Source organism: Polyodon spathula, chromosome 14 (genome assembly GCF_017654505.1).
Source record: "Polyodon spathula isolate WHYD16114869_AA chromosome 14, ASM1765450v1, whole genome shotgun sequence".
Lineage (NCBI taxonomy): Eukaryota > Metazoa > Chordata > Actinopteri > Acipenseriformes > Polyodontidae > Polyodon > Polyodon spathula.
This window is the reverse complement of record NC_054547.1, coordinates 35394421-35417484: the sequence shown is the minus strand read 5'-3', so window position 1 is coordinate 35417484 and position 23064 is coordinate 35394421. Positions and strand designations below refer to the sequence as shown.

The 23064-nt window shown below is 35.9% G+C and overlaps 2 protein-coding genes across 7 annotated transcripts; one reads left to right on the top strand and one right to left on the bottom strand.

The window, feature by feature from the left end:
• Positions 1-1238: 1238 nt before the first annotated feature.
• Positions 1239-20117, top strand: nmd3 (NMD3 ribosome export adaptor). Of its 4 annotated transcripts, none has more exons than XM_041270608.1 (16): positions 1245-1414; positions 1796-1856; positions 2082-2216; positions 2521-2617; positions 2857-2937; positions 3206-3334; positions 3520-3610; positions 4177-4255; positions 5063-5159; positions 5805-5922; positions 6410-6555; positions 6951-7063; positions 8040-8112; positions 8400-8506; positions 8802-8872; positions 9152-9863. In XM_041270608.1, the coding sequence occupies exons 2-16, from the start codon at positions 1816-1818 to the stop codon at positions 9286-9288; spliced, it is 1515 nt and encodes a 504-aa protein (XP_041126542.1). In that variant the 5' UTR covers positions 1245-1414; positions 1796-1815; the 3' UTR covers positions 9289-9863. The 4 variants fall into 4 exon arrangements, with proteins under 4 accessions (XP_041126543.1, XP_041126542.1, XP_041126540.1 ...); XM_041270606.1 differs by having other exon boundaries at positions 1760-1856; XM_041270607.1 differs by having other exon boundaries at positions 1245-1431; positions 1760-1856.
• On the bottom strand, positions 15835-20473 carry LOC121326946 (serine palmitoyltransferase small subunit B-like). Of its 3 annotated transcripts, none has more exons than XM_041270612.1 (3): positions 20189-20473; positions 19097-19175; positions 15835-18336 (listed from the first exon to the last, which is right to left on the bottom strand). In XM_041270612.1, exon 3 carries the CDS (start codon positions 18296-18298, stop codon positions 18056-18058), a length of 243 nt encoding a protein of 80 aa, XP_041126546.1. In that variant the 5' UTR covers positions 18299-18336; positions 19097-19175; positions 20189-20473; the 3' UTR covers positions 15835-18055. The 3 variants fall into 3 exon arrangements, with proteins under 3 accessions (XP_041126546.1, XP_041126545.1, XP_041126544.1); XM_041270611.1 differs by having other exon boundaries at positions 19133-19175; XM_041270610.1 differs by lacking the exon at positions 19097-19175 and having other exon boundaries at positions 20189-20467.
• Positions 20474-23064: the final 2591 nt, after the last annotated feature.

Below are 23064 nucleotides of genomic sequence, written 5' to 3'. Positions count from 1 at the left end.
TATCTGCCAATGCATGTAACAGTATCCCATCCACTGGGAACGGAACAGAGAGGAGTCGGGGTCAAATTCTGGCCAAAACACTTGGGTACAATAATATGATGTGAAAATAAATTTTAAAATGGCGTAGTTTTGTGTTAATATTGTAGCGATCTGGGTTAACGCAGGCAGGCAATCCAAGGCGGGCACAAACCCGGCTCTTTTCACATTAAAGCATAGCGCTGATACCGCTGTACGAAACAGCTAGCTCCTGTTCGAGGAGCATATATAATAATTATAATAATAAGACATGTTATTTATATAACGCTTCATTTAAAAATGACAAAGCAGCATAACGACATTTCAATAGACAAACAATAAGAACAACAAATCATTTACACAAAGCCAATCGAAAGAAGTACATTTTAAGATTAGATTTAAAAACATCAACTGAGTCACAATTTTTTAAATAGACCGATAGGGTGTTCAATAGGCGTGAGGCTGAAGAGCAGAATGCCCGATCACTCACAGTGCGCAGGGCTCAAGGTGTGATTGCCTACAATATAATGCATTTAAAAAACAAAAACAAACAAACAAACAAAAAAAACATATACAACATTCATGTTAATGTAAAATGTAGAATAAACGTATACACGTCTTAGAAAAGGGGGGGCATATTTGTAAAAAAAGATAAGTTAATTTTTTCATCATGTGACACATTGAGGCCTTTTCTTCTGTGGGAAGTAGACACTGCAACATTACATTGGAGCTGAAAATACAGCATACTCATAATTCTTACAGCATGCAGTACCACTGCATTTAAAAAGGTAAATGCGTCCAACCCATTGCATATACTGCAAAACACTGTAATTGAATGAAATCAATAGTCCTATTTTATAACTGGATTACAAAATAATGTTATTGGTTGTGTATGTGGGGAAAAAAAAAAACACACTCATATTCTATAATGGGAACTCCCTATTGTGTATTTCAATATACATTTTTAAATGTATAGCAGATGCGGGTCTCTCTATTACCGGCTAAGCTATCAGTGTTGCCTACTTAAAAGTCTGACAAAAAGTATAATGGGACATTATTATGGAACATTGTTGCATATATTATCAGAAAGTAGATCCTACAACTCGCAAATAAAATATCTCTCTCTATATATTTTTTTAAATGACCAAGAAAAATCGACCTGAGGTACTATATTTTGTTTCAGGTATCGGTGCAGGCGCTGTTTAGGCAACCAGAGTATCGGGTCCTTCCACTCTGGGCAACTTGTCACGTCATCACACTGTCACCCGAGAGAGAAAGCGTGGAGATTCGCGGAGCGTGTGGAAAAGAAAACGATAAAAGAATAATCAGCTAACCTTTTCCTGTAATACAAAAAAAAAAAAAAAAAAAACAAAAAAAAACACGCGGTTAACGGGAACTGGTAGGTTTATCCCAAAGGTATCTTAATTTTGTCATGGATCATGTTCTTCATGCAATGTAGTCTTACATTGTATTGATCTAGTAGTAGACGCTATGTTAAGTTACATTGTATCGGTTTACTGCAACAGCGTAAATAATTATAATATGGTTAAAACAAACATTAATTAAACAAGAGTCATGATAATACATAGTAAAACAACCTTGAATTTAGCAGGGAATCTAGGATGTCACTGAGTTCTATACGTATATGCTTGAGCAATAACTTTATATAACAAAAAACCTTTTAAATCTATCTAGAGAGAAAATATGAAAATCATGAAATAATGAAAATATGTGTATCTCTCAGGCTATTCTAACTTTATTCAACTACGACTGTATTTGGGACGACACTCTGAGGCGTAAATGGAGTACATGCAAGCACCAGCAAGCAGCCAGGGTAACATGTAAGTATTATTTATCACCACTAATACATTATTTTTCTATTAAAAAGTGGCTTTAATATTATTTAGGTTTTCTGTAGATGTAGAACCTTTAGGGACCTGTGTGTGTGTGTATGTGCTCAGTTGAACCAACATTTGTTGTGCATTTGCTGTAAAACCAGACAAATATATTACAACATCTTCAAATAAAAAATACAAGTAGCTCTTCCATTTTTCTTCTTTCTTTAGCCTGTGCTGTGAATGTGGCACCCCCATTGCCCCAAACCCAGCCAATATGTGTGTTGCCTGTTTAAGAACTCACGTGGACATCACAGAAGGAATCCCCAAACAAGTCTCTGTTCATTTTTGCAAACAATGTGAAAGGTATGCATAACGTGTGGAAATATATGTAGTTTTACACTTCCAAAGAATTCTTGTATTTAATCACTTCCTACATTTTTATATAGTGAGTTGCCCCACAGTTCTGCGCAACTTGGAGTCACATTTCAACAAATCTCAACATGGAGAGATTAGGAATATTTAATAAGAGGAGTAATATGTACCGCATGTTCTGATAGTTTTTTTTTTTTTGTATTTAGTGTACAGCATTGGAAAGTCACTGGTGATTTAAAATGGGTTGGACACTTGTAATCATCCTCTTGATCTAATTTCAGTTCATGTTTTTCAGGTACCTTCAGCCTCCAGCCACCTGGATGCAGTGTGCTTTGGAATCCAGGGAACTGCTTACCTTATGCCTGAAAAAACTGAAGGCATCGATGACTAAGGTACAGTATTATTCTTCCAATTTCTAGTTTGCTTTTTTAAAGGCATACTGCCCATTGCAACTGCTGGCATTTTTTTGCGTGGCATTTTAAACGCCAGTGGTTCTGACAGTTAGGTTTGATTTGATTGCTAGTTCATGTGGTAAGTGTACTTTACAGCAAAGGTGTTTCAATGTATTGTAAAAAACTAATTGTCATTTGTGGATTGATTACAATTTATTTTAAATGTTTATTTACATAAGGTTAGATTGATTGATGCAGGCTTTGTATGGACTGAGCCACACTCCAAAAGAGTTAAAGTGAAGCTGACAATACAGAAAGAGGTGAGTAAAAAAATAACTACATTTAAAATAGAAAACTGCTCTGGGAAACCTTTTATCTTTAACCATTTTCACTAAGTACCTATTAAAAAACATTTTGTAAAAAAAAAAAAAAAATTGTAAACCCTACCCTCTATCTGGAAGTGTTTGGTTAATTTCAATTGGTATGGTCTTGCAGACCGGGTACTGTCTTCCATATTAACCAAAAGGGGATTCAGTTAACATGTTTTTTTTTTTTTCATTCACTGCAATTAACCTCTTATTTCTTTAGGTTATGAATGGAGCCATACTTCAGCAGGTGTTTGTGGTTGAGTTTGTAATTCAGTCACAAATGTGTGATGACTGCCACCGCATTGAAGCAAAGGATTTCTGGAAAGCAGTGGTGCAGGTCAGACAGAAGGTGAATATTTAAAATTGTTTCAGTGGAGGATATCATTTGCAAAACCAGAGTTTTATTGTCTTCACTTTCCATCATGTTTTTTGGAGCTCTGAAAGTGACAAAGTCAATACACTGTAAATACTGTAGATATGCTGTTTTGAATTTTATAAACAAGTGATGAAATAGTTCTGAAAAATTTCTTGCAGACCTCTCACAAGAAGACCTTCTATTACCTGGAGCAGATGATTTTGAAGCACAAATTGCATCAGAATACTCTCCGTATTAAAGAAACCCATGGTATGTAACTGCTCAAAATGGAAGATTTCAATGTAGTACAACCGATTTATTTATTTATTTTTTGTTGCTTGGTTTACCCAAGGTATGTAAAGTCTATACCCTGATATTGGGGAGGTATTTCTGTAACAGTGATTGTAACATCCTGTAGTTGTGTTGAGCATTCCTATTGCTTGTGCGTAGCAGAGGGATTGGAGTGTGGTTGGTGATACTAAGTGGGCGTTTTCATGAATTATATAAGGGTTCTTGGTGGTTTGAACCTATAAACAACTAATGATTTGTGATATGCTTCATTAGTAAAGTGAACTGTCAATAGTGTGATGGTTAAAATGGTACTGAGAGAAATTCTAAAACCACTCATTTGATTATGTTTATGCATGCCTAAGCATTTGGGATGACTGTTTCAGTATGTTCCTGTAAAACATAGTTGCAGCTCATGGGGCAAGACAGTATGTCTGGTCCTTCAATCTGTCCACTAAGTTAACACATTTGCTTCTGCTGTATCTTCAGAGAGAGAATTTTTAATTTATATTCACATCTGTTGATGATTTCTGTGACTTTCTTTGCAGATGGAATCGATTTCTACTATGCTTTGAAGCAACATGGACAGAAGATGATGGACTTCTTGCAGTGCACAGTTCCATGCAGGTATAACAAATGACTATACAGATTAACCTGTTCTATATCATCTCACTTAATATCATCCCCCGTTTATTATCACGATTTTTCAAAAACAACTCGCCATGCACCATAGGTTCTTTGAGAAATGACCTCTCTTCATATCATCTCACAAACCAGGTTGTCATGTTTTGTGCAGCTGGTCAAAGGCTTGCTGGCCGGGCTTTACTAAGTAACCACAGGATACAGTTCAATTACAAGACACCAACGTCGTCATATTTTTCTTCTTTAACACAGTCAGTCTTGTACAAATGCACACAAAAAAAACACCAAGTACAATGCCGAATTGATAGCATCAGTCGACAATTCTTACCTTTTTTAGATAATGACACAAACCTGTTTCGTTTCAGTTAATGGTACAAAATGTATTTGTCCTGCAGTAAACTATATGCATTTGTTTAAATGTAAAGAATGACTAAATGTCTGCTCTTTAATTTGCTGTGCGCTCAGAATGTGCTGCCATAGGCAAACGTGAAACCCGGTTTATATCATGACCCGGTTTCTATCACTAATTCTGCCTGCATGGCAATCCTGATAGAAAGCGGGTTAATCTGTATTTGCAATTAGTTAGTTACATTTTTATTTTAGTTCATCTCAACATTTTAATGTACAGTGTTAACAGCAGCAGTTTGACAAAATGGGTGCATCAGTACCAGGTATACACTTAAGTTAATCTTAGTACAGTAGTTCCCATGATTTTAGTAAGAGATTATGCAAGTACCCATTTTTCCTAGTGGTCATCTTCAAGAAATACCACCTTTTTTTCTTTCTCTAAAGGTCGAAAACATCTCAGCGGCTGATCTCCCATGACATCCACACTAGCACGTTCAATTATAAGAGCACCTTCTCTGTGGAGATTGTACCCATTTGCAAGGTATGTTTCTGTTTTTATTCTTTCTTTTTCCCTTTGAAAATCTTAGCGCTAATCAGTGTTCTGCACCACTTTTAACTAGTGGATGCATTTTATTAGAAAGGCCTACAATGATTAGCCTGCACAAACCCCCCACCCAAGATAATAAATGCATGAAAAACGAGTTTAAGCAAGAACAGGTTTCATTTCGGCTTCAGTTCACTGCTAATATTTTAGATACTGCCTGCAGCAGTACACATTGTCTCCTATTCCGATATAAGACCGCAAAGGGTTAATAGTTGGTCTCTTGGTGTATGACACAAAAGAATGGCATTTCCTTATTTGATGTCTGGTATTGATCAGAATGAGAAGGGGGTGGGTACTGGGCTGACATTTTATCGGTTACTTTGCATTAGATATTGTGTAAGTATGCTGTGAAATGCACCATTCACTGTATAAAGTGAGAACTAAATAATTGTAGACGGATCTCTAAAGCTCTTATACTTACTTGCAAAGCAAGACAGTTAGCTGTGCGGGTTTTTTGTAATTCAGGATTCTGTAAATGGTAGGTATTAGTTGACACTCCACTTTACTGAACGTGGTAAAGGATAGCACAGAGAGGTCCATTCTGTTGCTGATAAATATTGCGTATCTGTTTTATTCCTGCAGGACAATGTAGTGTGCCTGCCCCCACGACTGGCCCAGAGCCTTGGGAATATGAATCAGATCTGTGTGTGCATCAGAGTGACAAGCGCCATTCACCTTATTGACCCTCGTACCCTGCAAAGTATGTTTCTTTTGTTGTTTACAGGGTTACTTGTGGTTGTTTGTTTGATCTAATGAGTTTTTAAAAGGATCATGATGTTCCTTTGATCATTTTTTTTTTTTTTTTTTTTTTTTTTTTTTTTTTTTTTTTTGTGTTTCAGATCACTATTTGTTAGTGTGGTTTTCCCAGTACAGTAAACCACCACCTCTGTATGCTCCTGTCCAAAAAAAAAAAAAAAAAGCGTATGCTCAGCATTACCACTAACCCAGGATGATAAAAAAAAAAAAAAAAAAGTTGGCATTTGTTTTTCAAAGTATTTTTGGCCTTTCACTCCACATCTGGAAATATGGCCCATTGAATGAATTGATTGGTGGAGTTTGAAAGACTAGTGCTGATATTGCAAAATGCAATCCCTGACCGGAGCACAATGATTAGTGTTGAGTCCTATGATCTTAATGCCAATTTCACATTTGTAACAATAACTACATTTTTGCTTTTTAATATCTAGTTGCAGAGGTTGACGGAAACACTTACTGGCGCTCCCCGTTTCACAGCCTCTGCTCACCCCGGCAGCTGGAGGAGTTTATTGTGATGGATGTAGAAACTGTCAGAGATCACAAGCAAGGAGGTGGAGCTGGCATGAGATCCAACAAAGTAATAACTCGCAATCAGAAAACTATAGATGTGACTTTGAAGTATTAAAATAAATAAATAAATACTGAAGCATGAATGGTGCAAACTGCGGTTACGTGACAAACCAGTTCAGTGCAGCTTGCATCATTTCCATCGAGGAATTGCAACTTAAATTCATACCTCTTGCAGATCCGTGGTCAGAAACAAGTCAGTGGCTAGAAGCTGGTGGTCCAGATACAGTACTAAAGTTGGGCACAGGTCAGATAGACTAGACAAGATGTCAATGGGCATAGCAATTTATAAATAGATGCCAGGTGTGTGGTTACAAAAAGTATTATTTTGTTTGCCAGTTTCCATTTTGTAGTTCAACAAGAAATGTGAGTTTGTTTTTATTTTATTTTTTTTATTTTTTTAAGCACATCCTTGCAGATGTGTGGGTACAGAAAACCTCAGAGATGAACACAAGCCAGCAGTATCATTGTCGTACGCATCTGGGACACCTTCTCAATCACGGGGACTTGGTTTTGGGGTAGGTATTTTGTCTTAATAACCCTTATAATGTGTTACACTTGCACTCGCTACATGTCGCTGGTGCACCATAATTTAAGCTGTCTTGCAGCTTAGTCTTAGATGGCATGGTGTACCGGAACGGCAATTAAAATATAGATTTTTCTCAAACAAATTATAGAAATTAATGATTTATTTGTACATTGAACTTGAGGTAACATTTAATAGGTTATAAATGTTTAATAGACGAACACTTTGTTTTTTCAGCACCAGTTTAAGACATGTATCGGTACAATTTAAATTGTTTTTTTTTTTTAATTTATTTGTTGACAGTTATGGACAATTAAATTTGATACAACATTCTGAATGTTTTTTTTTTCCCCTAGACCTACTGCATTTGATCTTATCAGATTTAAAAAAAATAATAATAATTCTGGTACTATTAGTTGTGAGAAAAGAACAAGCAAAGCAGATACATAAATAAGTAGTTTATAACATTACTTACCCGTGTTTTATTTTAAGTATATTTTGGCTGGTTTAAAAAAAAAAAAAAAAAAAAAAAACACTCGAGCGGGGTCCCAGGTATAAATACGACTCCATCAGCTTGGGGTTCATTCAGCAGTCAGACCATGTCCACAGCAAAGGTTTATCTGTAGTGTTGTGTTTGAAATATATTTGCATATCCTTGATAGAAAGGGGACCAGTAACATTCTACATAAAGCTAATAAAAACATATTTAAAACCTAGATTAGCACATTTTAAGGTTAGGGCTTGGGAATTTAAATGGTCACTACAATGGGGTCATATTTCTTAACACAGTTAATACAATTACAAATCGTGCCTTGCAGCCAATGTTTAAAATTACAGTACTGTTTCATTGTTGCCACAAGTAGTTGTTGTCTATACTGTACAGTTCAACACAAGTCAGATTTGTGTAGCAGCTTTCAAAAGTTATCAATGCTTTCACCTTTTTGAAAACTTTTATTCTTTATTTTAAGGTTCGATCTTGCCAATTCCAATGTTAATGATGAGTTTATGAATAAAATGAACCCTCATCATATTCCTGATGTGGTAAGATTTTTTTCTATAAAATACTGTCTGTAGATAAACTTTTTTGCTTTAAAAAAAATACATTTTAAGGATCAATCCCCTTGTCAGTCCTTTCTTTGTGATTGGTAGAAGGTAAGAAACAAAGTTAAAGTTATGTTGCCCTCTTGTGGACACTCTGCATATCTCATGCTGTACTAATATAACTTTTTTAAATTGAAGCCCAGCATGTTTGTTAGTTAACAGATCTAACATTATGATTGTAATCTTTTTAGCTAAGGTGCATTTTAATTTCATTGTTCTAATTGCAGGTGTTGATTAAGAAAAGGTTTGACCGCAGCAGGAGGCAGCGTCGTAGGAACTGGAGACTCAAAGAAATGGAAAGAGAACGAGAAGGCATGGACACGGATGACGAGAGGTAGTCTTCTTAATTGAGCAGCATATCATCTGTGCTTCGTGCTTGTGTCCTCGGAGATTTCTGCGTGTTTTAAAACCTTTTGTAAACCCTGCTGCTGTGACCTCCATGTCCCAAATCCACAAAAAGCATGCAGATACTGCTTGAAGCTACTATTAAAAGCTGTTTACCAGCATTAGCACCAGATTTGCTCTGTATTAGCCAAAATAATGATGGCAAACCCCGTTCAGTCGTCATATAGTGTTAGGTTTGCATCTGCACTGTAAAGTAGCAAGCGGTGTCATTTTTCCTACTTCAGGCAGTACCAGGACTTTCTTGAAGACCTTGAAGAAGATGAAGCCCTCCGAAAAAATATTAATATTTTTAGAGGTAAGCAGTAGTCAAGGTCAGATCTTTATGGCAATTACTTATTGTTCTAATAATAATAAGTCACGATCAAATGATAGGCATAATTCCGTTATTGGGGTCTAATATGTGAAGAAATCAAGTAAAATGTTTCTGTAAACTGTTTGCAGTGGTGCTGTTTAATGATTTTTAAGATTTAGAAATTGGAAACTGGTATTGGAAAACCATGTGTTATACAAAATTCAACTGCTTTTGTGGCAAACGGAAACTTCATCGGATTTACATTGCAAAATGTGTTTCCAGATGCTTCGAAAATCCCAGTGGAAAGTGACACTGATGATGACGGGGCTCCTCGGATCTCCTTGGTGGAAATGTTGGAGGATTTGAATATTTCTGAAGATGCCACTGGTGGAGAGGGGGCAGATATGATAACTGCATGAACCGGCTTTCCAAAAACAGCCCTCTCCTGAGTGTCAAAACCACAACTTAATGAATTTATTTTCACTGGTTGTGGAATTCAATGTTTATAATATGTAATATTAGAGTACCATTGTCACAATCAATATTGTGCATGTTTAAAGAAATTACTCAGATGTAGTCTTCATATGCGTTTTCTTAAGCTAAAAGCCAGTCAAATGTATTGCAGTCTCGGCTTTATGAATAATATTATACCCAATGCAAAACAAATTATTGAAAGTAACGATATTGCAATTTCTTTCTTTCACATGTATCCATGTACTAATTAATGGCTTTACCAATCAATGACTTAGTGTGCAGTGAAATCTTCAGCTTTGAATTTGTGCTCCATTATCCAAAGATGCTGCAGTTGTTAATGGTGTGGTGAACTGTTTGTCCACTGCATTGGTATAAAGCTGTGCTGTGTGAAGCAGTACATACTTGGATTGTTTTAAATATTAATTTGCGTGTGTCGTGGTGACATTTGAATAGAGAAGTACTGTATTAATCTGGATTCATTCATCTGCATTTCAGTGAAATAAACATTGCTTGGAAAACATTCAAACCTGTATGGCCGTGCCCTCATTGCACATCACATTCAGAAATTACAATGAAATGATACTGCACTATAATCATATTTTGACCATTTTTGAGCCCTTTGACACCTACACCACTGTGGTGATGTTTCCAACTAGGCTGTGAAAAGTATATGACTTTTTGAATTTCTTGAAACCTGGAACAGCTTTTACCTTTAGTTAAGAACTGTCTACTTTTCATAACAAATCCATCATCCGTATACCCCAAAAACTCGCATGCTGTCATTGCAGTCATTAAAAAAGACACCTATGTAAATTCTCAGGGAAAATATGTTTTAACCAGCAGGGGGCACGAGTGAATTAGACTTCTGTTGCAGTGGGAGAATTTTATTTGTTTTTTTAATCATTAAGTATGTCTATAGGAAGTTTTGCATAGTAAGTGCTAAGAGTTGTAGAACGGGAAAATTAGTCATTGAGGCAAAGCAGTAAGTGCTCAAAGAATATGCATGTTAAAGGCCCATTGGTAACTACAGTAACTAAAATAAGCTAAATGGAATGTAGCTCAGGTCTTTGTTACTGTACATGTGGACAGTCAATAGCAGGCGCATTATTTCAGCAGGGAGCCACTGCCACACCTTTGCTTTGTTACTTGTCTTGTTGGCTGGTTATAGGTTGAGTAACTGCACCAGTGTGGTTTTGAAAGAGGGATGTTTGTGATGGCAGCCAGGCTCAACTCTCATTACATGTTTACTCAATTCAATTATCTAAATGGTGTGAGAGCAGTGTGCACATTTTCAACCTTTCGAGATCTGGTTATATTGTACCTACAATTATTTAGATAGATAAAGAGTTCTGGCTTTATCCTCTGGTAATACAAGAAAAACAAAGTTGTAACAGGACAGGATGAGCAGGAAACAAAGTGTTACGAAGGAACCTTTTACATGATTCGTTTTGGGAGTGGTATGGGTTTACAATGTTGATGCCATTCCCACACCTAGCGTTCACATCATACCTGTGCATTCCTATGATGTGCATAAACGTGATCAGCTATTGCCTGTTGATATTGAGGCCTTGGTATCACGTGACCCAATTGCAGCAAGACCATTGGAGCGATGGATACATAGCAAGTAAAGACCTAAAAGATCAAACTACAGTTTATTATTGAGGTCATTAAGTGATGCTAATTATACAACCTAAGACATTTGGTAAGCCTTACCAATCTAAATAATTCAGCATTTGTCTTTGTCATGAAGATATTCTGAAGAGTTTGTTATAAATGCTGTTCATATTTCCAACATGCATGCAATACTCAAATCACTGTTGAGATCACAAGCATTATTGATGACAAAAACATTTGTAACATTCATGAATGAACATGTAACTGGCTTTCAGAAAAAAAAAAAAAAAAAAAAAAAAAAACCTATATGGAATGAAGCACATGACATAATACTTGTTACCCTGGAAATTATTACTGCTGTAGCACTTCCCAGAAGCAGGCAATGTACGAATTCCAGGGACAAGCAGGTATATAAAAGTAATGCAAGTTTACATATAAACAGGCAAACACATCTTGGGGAAAGTAAGTGGTGAAAGTTTCTGAATAAATATATAGATAAAGAAGTTATGAATCAAAGCAGGTATAATTGAAACTATCCCAAGTTTCTGAACTGAGAACCTGCCTCAATTGAATACACAGGCAAGCACCATCAGCAGCATAGCACGTACATGTAGAAATATAACCCAGGTAGCATCATGCCAAGAGCAAGCATTTTGCATTTGAAAATTTCACTCCGGTAAACACTGCAATAAACATCAGATAGATTATTCTGAAGGGGGCAGTTTCAACTTTAGAACAATTCCCATATGCAATTACAGTGGTTCTACATTTTAGGATATAATTATATTTCTCTGCAATAAAACCATTTAAGCTTTTCAGCACATGGAAAAAATGCAGAGTTCAGAATCAGAATATAAACTCACTTAAACTGTTGTAGTGGCAGCATGATTGTCGAGTCAGTGAGATACTTGTAGGTCCACACTTGCTTGCTCTGTCATTATTTACCTGGTGTATGAATCTATAGCTTTCTCTTTGTTTTGATTTGTACTGCAATCATTGTTTCTTTTATAAAAATGCTACTGTGGACATGAATATGAATAACCAACATTCCTTAGTTTGGCTGAATTGGGAATTTTGAGTTTAATTGTTCCCATATTAGGTCACAATGGCTTGCGAAAGCTTCGGTCCAATTTTCATGATTCATAACGTTGTCTTAACATTGATCATAAAGAAGTTACCTGCATGTTTCTCTAGCATGCCCAAGTGTAATATACAATCATCCATTGTGCTGTTTTAACTGCAGATATAGCCTCCAGTGAACAATAGCTCCAGAGGTCTCTCGGATAATGGTGAAATTGCATTACACATTTGAACAGCAAGCAGTGATTGCAGATGTCTCAGAAGCACTCCGCTAATGTTTTTGTTTTCTCTAGCAAGCCCGAAATCAGCTGCCCAGCAACACCTCTGTAATGGCACCTCAGCCAGGTAGCTTAGCATTTATGTTTTAGCAGCATAGGGCTGCAAGTAAACTGGGCCCTCTTGAAGACTGTGGCTGTACAAAACAGAATACAAGTCACAGATAAGAGTCAGTAGTTTGAAGCCAGTGTAAATGATGTGTCTCAGTCCTGCATACTGTTCGCCTTGTGGGTTCAGTTCTGTTATCTCTGAGGTATACAAACAATCAAGTAGGCACATGCTACAGCCAATGCCTTCAGACAAGTGGATTCTGTTCTCATTACCATGCTTAAATACATCTCACCATTTGTTACTTGGGCTGGTAAAATATACACCCAAAACAAGGACAATTAATAACCTTGAAAAATTAATGACATGCAAATCTCACAGGATCAAATAGTAAATTGATGACAACTGGTAATACAAACATTTCTGTGGTTTAGGCTAGTTCATGACCATTAACCATAGATCATGCAAAAGTTTTTCAATCTGAATTGCAGCCAGCCCTCTAAAATGATTATTTGTATATTTCAGTGTAAATGAATGCAAATGCATGCAAATTAATCTGGTGCGTCATATTCTATGTGAGATTCACACAAAATACATTTTTAAAAAAACCCTAACATGACATTGAAAATAACTTACAGTAAATAAACAAAAATTGCATTTTTAAGAAACTGTGTGTCATTTAAAATGAACTTCTTTAAACATTTTTCAAAGATCTTTACTCCAAAGTGTAAAGAAACTAAAGTTTTACCAAAATGAGAGAAAAAAAAAAGAAAACAAACAAAAAAAAAAAAACACTAACTGAGAAGTTGTTAAAGGAATTTAAAATAAACCACTGGGGTAATTAAACATTAGAAGTGACCGTGCACATGCTCAAGGTGGAGGTGATTTCTGCCAGCAAGCAGTTCCACAACCAAGGTTGAGTTCCCCCTGCCACAGAATACCGCGTCTCCAGCACAAGCCACGTTTCACTACCAAGCGACCAAACACCTTCTTCCAGATGAAACTACTCAACATTTGGATACGTGCTGTAATAAAAAAGTAGAATTCGGAACTACTACTATTACTATTACCATTAGTAGTTTAAAGATTGGCCATGTATCTAGAGTCATAGTAAACCTAGTTTTTTTCCACTCTTTAAATATCGTTGCAACTCTAGATAAACTCATACCTGCATCTACCTGTGTGTTTCGTGAGGGTAATATATCACAGTGACATCCTTGGGGTAAGGCATTTTTGTGAATGCAAACAGTATCAGGACTCAGCTTGTTTCCAAGTTACACTAGCAGTGCCAGAAGAAACATAAGAGTAATTCTGTAATTTTCAATCATCAAATAATCCATACTTCTATTTTTCTTAATAGTTAGGGTTTACATGAACATAGAACACTTTTTTTTTAATTATGATAAAATTATGATAATTCAGCCGCTCACTTTCCTGTCCCTCAGTTCCTATTTTTATTGAATTCTGATATTTGAATGTTTGTGATATTTGGAGTGCAATAAAGGCTATAAACTATTATGGAAAACTAAATACATAAGTACTTACAACATGCTCTAACTGCTGATTAAACTTTGTTCACCTGGCACATTTGTTCTGGCAGCCAGCAGATCTGGCTCAAAAGCACAACTTCCATAAACAAAAGCATTGTAATACGGGCCACGTATGATCTTGGACTGCATGTAATTGCGTCTGCAACTCGTAATCACAGTTATGGAGGAGGAGTATTTTGGCAGGTTATAATCAAAAGGCATTTGACGCACCATTAAGCTTTATTTTCTTTGACATATTTCCCTAGGTGGCATGAAAAATCTAAACAGTGCAACAGGGTTAGTCTCTACAGTACATACAAATGCATTGTCGGTCAGATATGCCTCAGTAAACTGGGAAAGGAGTTATGTGCTGGGGGTTATCAATTAGTTGTAAAACAACCAATTTATCATAATTTCTGTTTTAAATTGTGAAGTTTTTGGAAACTAAAATGGAATATTAATATTGGTCGAGAAAGTGTTGACACCTGCTGACATACACATTATGAAAGATTAAATAAATTATGCCATATCACTTTTTTCTCTCAGATTAATCTTGAATTCTATTTCAGTCTTCCACTACACACGTCATGAATGCACGCAGATTAAAGTCACTCAGAAAACCATTAAAATATAATGTTGAAACACTTACACTATAAATTATATCTAAAGAACTATATTCAGTACATTTTACTGGGTTCTATTAATGAAGTAAGAGGGCATTACCATCTGGAATTGGTCTTTTCAGGAAGTTAGCTTGTATTGTGAAAAAAAACAAGCAAGTCAGATGTGCACCTAACAGCTTTATGTATAAAGGTTGTTTGTGTTTATATGCAGTTGTGATAAGAAGATGCTATTATCAGAGGTGTGAGTTGAATCATAAATACATTCAGTATTGATCTACATTAGCGCTATTAAGGTTCTTTCCAGCAGACAGTAAAAATTCAATTTAACAAAAGAGGTCTTTTGTGTTTAAGTTATTGATGGAGTATATATAGGAAAAACAATAATGAATTCAAGCTGACTGTGCTCAAACAATGGTTAGTTGTTCCCTGTTTGATCTGACCACAACCTGAACCAGTGTACTGGCGCATTAATTTATTCAGTGTGCTTAGTCATTGTGATCTGTAAACTGTGCTTCCTTCATTGCTGTAATCAAACCTGGCAGTTCCCATGAACCTTTACTGCTCAGTCACTAACAAACTAGAAAGGAGGGGCATTAATGAAACCAGTTACCTGTAACAATCTGGTAGTAAGTTACCATTACCATCCTGCTTAATGAGTAAATAAAACGCTAGGAGCCGCACAATAGCCTTGCTGTAAAGGGAGCTTTGCATTTCAAACTTCGAAGACCAGGTTTAAATCAGGCCTGGGAAACAGGGATTTTGATGTGTATCTCCTTTTAACAAGAGAACAGAGATATCATGTTACCATTAGCTTCTAAGCGTTTTGTTTCTTATTCTGTGTTTGGGGCGAACAAAAACAGAACTTGACAAATGCACCATATGAATGATCATCATGTATTTATTATTTGACACATTAACTAGGGCCAGGAAGAGCACTAATGTAACTGTACATTAAAACATTTGACAGCACAAAGAATAAGCATACAGATAAATTGATGAAGTTTCACAGCGATTACATGCATAATCAGAAAACAACACAATGTAATTAGAAACCCTCCCTTGACTTGCTGCCTCTGACCAAAGACGTTACTTATAAGACTGCATATTCAATAATTCTGTTATCACAGGCAGGTTTTATTTTCAATTTTACAATTGAAATATAATTAAGGTGACCATATGGCTCCGTGTTGAGCGGGACAGTCTGGGGCATTTCAGGCTTTTCAACTTGCAACCCAATGCATTCTGTTAAGCGTAGTCCTGCTTCTCTTAAAGGTAAGAATGCTACCTGAGACAGGTAAAAACGTACCAGAATGCATTGGGTTGTGAGTTGAAAAGCCTGAACTGTCCCAAACTATCCCGCTCAACACGGAGCCATATGGTCACTTTAAATGTAATTCCTTCTTTGGTGTCTGCTTACTGCAATCTATCGTTTAGGTCTGTGTGCACTCTAGTTCAGCAGGTATATTCAAAACAGATACAGCTATTTTCTCTTTGAAATCTCACAAGACCCAAAGTTAAACAAGGAGGATGCCATGGTGTTTTATTATTTATATATATATATCGATTTCAAAATATGTAACCAAAATAAATACATACACATGTATGCATGCATACATAGATACAACTGTAAGGACACTCCGCCTTTATATGAATTATCTGTTATCTTGATTGTCATGTATTTTAATAGGAAGTGCTGGTAATACTGCCTCAAGGAAAGCAGTCGTAAATAAGTAATTCTGTACCATGTGAGTTTATTCAGCTGGTGGGAACTTTTAACAGTTTATTAGAGTGCCAGCTCAGCTTACTCCTGCAGTATATTAACCGTGTTTTAGACATCTTAAAACAAGCTCTTCATAAGCACAAACCCTGTTTGCCAATGTGTCACTCTCTCTGCCAAACAGGGACGCTCCTCCTGTTATCTAGGTTAGGAATGTCTTCTAATGTACTGACTCTGTACACATTAACCCTGGAAACAGAAACATCCCCTCATGGTGTTTCTGTTCATTTTGTACTTGTACTGCATAACCACAAAGGACTCATAACGTAACAGCATTCTTAAATAACACAACTACTTTTAAGTGTGTAATTTAATGATTGATTATCAATTACCCCTGGTCATAGGCTATAAAAGCATAAAGAAGTGGCTGTTCGTGGTACAGAGTGAAATGTGTCTTTGTGTGTCAAGAACAGCCAGTGAGCTAGTTGTTTTGTTTACTGGTAGATAGCTTATCTGTCTGGTGTTTAGTCAGACCAACTAGTTATTACTCCTTGGTGGAGCTAAGCTTTTGTTTGTTTTCTTAAAGGGCCAGTACCTACCTTTGTGAAAAGAAAGTGTGCCAAGGTACTGAACTGCACTTACTGTGCCTCTGTGTGTTTGCTACTCCTGCTGCTGACCAACCTTGACCGCCTACCACTTTACCACATTATATACGATACTGCATGTTTAAAATTCTGTTTCTGCTAGACAGTAATTACCTGGCTAATTATATATGCCCATAACTTGGTGTACAAAGCATGACAAGAGGTATCTGCTTACTCAGTCAACTTGTTTTTTTTGTTTTTGTTTTTTTTTAGATTTTTATTGTATTTAAAGACTTTGCAAAGTTAAATAACACATTCCAGAACTACAGTGCAAGACTTGATTTTATTTTCCTTTTTTTATTTTTCAGTGTGCCTTCAGATGGTTTTAGGCAACCAATCGTAGGCAAAGCATTTCACTGTGGTACCTTCATAATCCCTGCTGGGCAGACTGTGGACAAAATATTGAGTGTAGATGAGTAAGGCTGATTGTTTACTAATCAAGCAAAGCTCTATGGTCTAGCACAGACAGAATTGTAAATATGTATTTATTTACAGTGAATGCTGAGGCATTTTGATTTCCATCGCATGACATCAATAAGTCTTTGTCTGTTTTTCTGAGTGGGTGGATGTTATTAAAACAAACAAACAAACAAACAAACAAACAAACAAACAAACATTAAGTTTTTTCCATTATGAGTGTTTTTTCAACATTCTTCGTGATGGCAAACTCAAGAGTAAAGGTGTAAATACTTAAAACCCAAATCAAGATTTCCTTCTACTCTCATTCAAACTCTGCAGATAATCAAACTATTCTATAGGTTGAATTTCATTTTACCAAACACTGTATGCATTTCTTTACAGACTGAATAGAAACCCCTACAGTACAGTGATCAAAGGGAGTTAAGAGGATATGTCTGCATTTATGACAGGAATGCGGAAAACCCCCCCTGAGATTTCTTAACAAGGATTGCAATAGCTTTACTGGCTTAAATTCCTGATGTGCAAAAACCCTGCATCACAGACTGGCTGACTCGGGTTCTAAATGTTTCACAAACTGGGAGACGGTCAAGCCTGAGGTACAGAATAGAAACCAACATGCCCCGATACTACTGTACAGCTGCACAATTTCAACAAGGAAATGTGGCAGGTGAGAGTCATTCTCTGCAAGCAAATACCATTTCTCAATATATTTCAGCAGCAGCACACAAGTCTGTTTTGTATGCCTTTAAAGTGTTTCAATGTCAGCTCATGAAGGCTGCTGTACTTTCATGCTGGCCTCCAAATAAGCCTGAGAAGAACTCAAGTGCCAGGCGTGTGTGGATGGGAATAAAAACATAGGCCGTGTAAACCACCATGGTAACCATTGTGAATAGCAGAGTATTAAATATGGACTGTTCCCATGGTTCTAAAACATAGCTGCAGGTGACAAGCAGGTACTGGTAGTAGAGCCAGGACAGGTACTCCTTTAGCCCTTTGACATCCATGCTGTTACAGTGAGATGCACAGGGTGGGGGTACAGCACCTTCAAAAAACAGAAGAGCAAATCCATTACCAACTGTGCTCAATCACGAATTATACAACAAAGCAAGCACACCGTTCTGTCAGCTCTGAGAAGGTGTGTCACTGATGCAAAGTAAGATGCATTTGTTTGAACCAAGGCGTTTGTTTGTTAATGCAATGTCTCATTGAGACCTGATGCATTAGGTCATAATTTCATTAAACATTTTTTTTATTTTTGTATTGTTTTTCACAAAGAAATTCACTTTTTGAGGTGTGAGCTGTTATTTGTGTATCCGTTGCAATTAGTATGATGGACAATTATCACATTTAAATAGGCATATTTTGGTGCCACATTCAAAGAATCAGTTTAGACTCAAGCATTTTGAATTTATAGAGAGTAAGAGTTACTGAATTTGACTCAAGGGCTGTCCCTTTTTTGTCAGTTTGCCTTTTACGTGTTCTGCAAAATTCAGTAACACTTTAAATATCCTTTTTATTGTAATAATAAAGAACATTTAACTGAGAAGCCTCATATTTACTCTACCACAACATCAAGCTCTGGACTAGTAATGTATACCAAGCATCAAAATAAACTTATCTGGCGAGACGGTATAACCAGACACACTCTGTCAATGACAGGCCACGAACTGGGAGACCAAGAGTCACAACACCTGCCCAAGATCGACAGATCAATTTGGCCTGCTTTACGTATTACCAGAGTGTACATCTCACCATTAATCAAACAAAATGACTTTGTACTTCAAAGCCAGTTATCCGAGTACCTGGAAAACGTGTGTATTAACTGAAGCTGGAATTACCCTTTAACTGCTTTCAAGTGGAGTGCAAGCATCCATGAAGTGCCTTAAGAAACAAAAAAGGATATATATATATATATATATATATATATATATATATATATATATATATATATAATATATATATATATATATACAAGAGAATGAAGATATTTTAAGCCAGGTAAAGAAAGTCTGACACCAAATTTAGTCTTGTATCTTTCAATAAATGTCTGTTATCACAGTAGGCTCACATCTTCCTCTGCTTTTTTATTAATTGCTAGTACTTTTCATTTTTCCAGTGTAACATACCTACAATGCAGTGTGCTTTTACACCGATCAGCATCCTAGTCTGTCCATACCACAGTGAAGATACTCTAAGAAATCTTATTGTTGTGGTGTATTATTTGCACCATTGTTGTGAAAGACTAACACAAGTGTCATTGTCGCAGATCTTTTCACAAAAGGTTCCCAGGTGAAAACAGATTTCTTTAGTATGTGGCCTGTAATCTCATCAGTGACTCTGCTGCAATGACTCCTCCTATACTGGTACACAGTCAATGTTCTGTTACACTACAACCTTCAATTATTTTATTTTTTTTTTGTTGTAATTCCCAGGTACATTATCTTGGCAGTCATGACACTGAAATGGAGGTTTGGAGGAGATAGTGAAGATAATGCTAGGAGCAGAGCCAAAGGTGAATTGGTTTGCAGAATACGTGCTAAAAGGATATTTTTTTTATACCATCAACAACAACACTATTAATTATAGTAACAACAAATGACCCGACTGCACAAAGCATCTATTTTTATCTTTAGACCGTTTTTAATTTTTAGCGATTTACAATATTTACTATCACAAAATAAATGACCCCACAGATGTTTTCGACGCGATCAGCCTACTTTTAATTGTATATGTATGTTTAACAGAGTGCAAGACAGTTCTTTGGTCTCAGTTTATTTAATACAATCTATGAAAATGTTTTATGAATTCGTTGCACTAACCTGCATATTCACAACAGAGTTGTATCAGTAGCCTTGATATTATTGAAAATTGGTAATAAAAAATGTAACACTCACCTTTTTAACCGTTTCTACTGCTGTATTTGGACTTTTTTTGTTGTTCTCTAATAAGACTGTTGTAAGAGAAGCACAAACTATTCACAGCGAGTTTGTGTAAAGTGACACTGCTTGTTAGGTATTTATTCTCTTACCACACCCCCTGCCTCTTGTTTATAATCTCAACTGTTTATTTGATCTGTTGGTTTCAAGGGACTTAATACAATAATATATATATAAGACAAACATAGGTTTTCATGCATCAGGCATAATACCTCCTGCTTGTTTTAAAAACTGACAGTTGTTTGTTTTGTTTAAATATAGTACATACAAAAAACAATACTAGGATTAAGCCACAGACCAGCTGGAGGAATGCAGCAGAACAACTTTTTTTTCTTCTAGTTCCCGACAGACAGTTTACAGTAAATGCTGCATACAGAGCCTGCTCACCCAGCCCCGTCCAAAAAAGAAATAAATACGTAAATTAAAGGGGCTTTATCAAGCAATGAACAATGTTTCAAATAAGCCACTTCACGTGTTGTAAACCTACAACTTCAACGGCAGCGTAAAAAACTAAAACAATGGATGCTCACCCCCTCTCATTTGAAAAACGCAACTGTATATGGGAAAATGGCTCTCGATAGTCGAGTTTTCAGGAGTTTTTTTTTTTTTTTTTCCAAGTTTGCCTTTTGAAGCTTAATTGTCACAATTATAACACTACCTTGTGGAACTCGACCTGAAGAACACCAATTGAGGGCGGAACACATTCATTTGGATATGTGGGCTTCTCATTTAGTGTTTTTTTATACGCTATTTTAATTGTTTGTTTCATGTCTTCAGTTCATGTAGAAAGCTGCTGTAGGCCTACAATTTTGTTTTATGTGGCTATATAACTGATATGCAATACATGCGTATCTGATTCAATCTAAATATGTATGTTAAGTGTTGGTAATACAGCCTACAATTACATATCTGTATATTATATATTAGGACACCCATACTGCTTTTTAATATTGGTTCTGGGAAACGCAGACTTCAAAAACAGGTTTTACAGAAACAGAAAATAGAGAATACAGAAAGAAATATCCACAGCTCTAATTTCTTTTTGTCCTAATACGCCACCTGCTGATGTACTCACTTTTTTTTTCATGGCTGTTTAAAACGTACTTAACATAACAGTATGGCTGCTTTATAAAACACATTCAACCATAAAACCCATCTAACTCCCATAGTGCTGTATATGACATACACTGCTGTGCAAAAGCCTTAGACATGTTATTGCATTTTTCTTCTTTGATGCATTATGAGCATAAACAATTTCCTCAAAGCCTCCACTAGTGTTTTCTACTATTATAACAACCTTGACTTGCATAAAGAAGAAAAACACTGAGTATAGCTTGCATCACTTGATATTCAAGTCAACAGTCCAAAGCACCTTTGACCATTGTTCCATAGTCCAATTACTGTGTTCTTGTGCATATTTTAGCCTTTTAGTCTTGTCCCCCTTTCTTAACAGAATTATTCTTACTGCAACACATCCTTTAAGTCCTGATTTCAAGAGTGACCTTCAAACTGTTGATTTGACAATTGCTCATCCTTGTTAGACAGCTTTTTGGTTCTTCTAGTCCTGGGTTTGTTAATTACAGATGATGTTTCTCTGTACTTGTTAATTATGCTTTGGATACCACACCTTGAAAATCGAGTGATGTGAGCTAAGTCAAGGTTGTTATAATAGTAGAAAACTAGTGGAGGCTTTGGGTAAATTGTTGATGCTCATAATGCATCATAGTAGAAAAGTGCAACATGTCTAAGACATTTGCTCTGCAGTGTATATGAACTAGGACGTCTGCAGCATATTGGCATCTTAAAGGTACTATCAACCCATAGCAAGGTAGTACTTTAACAATAGAAGTCATTCATTTAAAAACATACATGGGAAGTTAATGCGTTATTGTATATAAGGTAAAAGTATTCAAGTGAGTAGTGTAATGTTTCAGGGTCACATTTTTGAATTGTAAGTCCATTCTAAAATGTCACAGACCACTCATGCATAGAGAGGTCCCACCCTATAGGAAACATTAATGTTATAAATATACAAAAGGGGAGGTAAATGAAGTGTCAATCCAATGAAGGGTCACAAAAGTCATCTTTGAATATCCTTCGGCTCTTAAAGTACTGACAGACTTACAGACCTAACGAGAATGACCTGCTGAACGTTCTCCAGGTAAAATAAAATCTTATCAAAAAGGACTTTACAATTAAATTGTCAGTATTTTATTTTTATTATTTTTTAAAATCATATCAGAATAGCACATAATTATTGCGTTATATATACAATGATATACTGCTGTAGGCTTTAAAATGAAACTATGTATTTTATTCCAGGCTCTTTGGGATGAGTTCAGTTTGCTACAGATTCTCCTTTTTCACATTTGTTAAGTCATTTTGCTTTTGTTGATTAATTCATTGCAGCTCTTTAAGATTACATATGTTATTGTATTAGCACTTACTAGCTTTTAATTCATTATGAAAGCAGTTCATTATATTTGAATATACTGTATTTAATATAAATACACACAGATCTTTACAACACGGAAATAGATATAAAATGATATAATGATATAACCTGATATAATTAACAACACTGTAATTAGGAGAAATTACATTTAATATAATTTTAGTTATTTCTTGCTAATTTTAATTAAACTTTTTTTTTCATAAAAAAATGGGGTGAAACTTTGCATTTGCTTTAAAACTGAGCTCTGGGTGTGTAGTTATTCTGTGTTGCTCAGTGAAACAGCAGACTGGTAATGTTTAAAAGTGTTTAAAGAAAGTTTGTTATACTTCTAATTACTGGCTACATAGTGGGTCACAAATGTCCTGAATATAAAACGTCT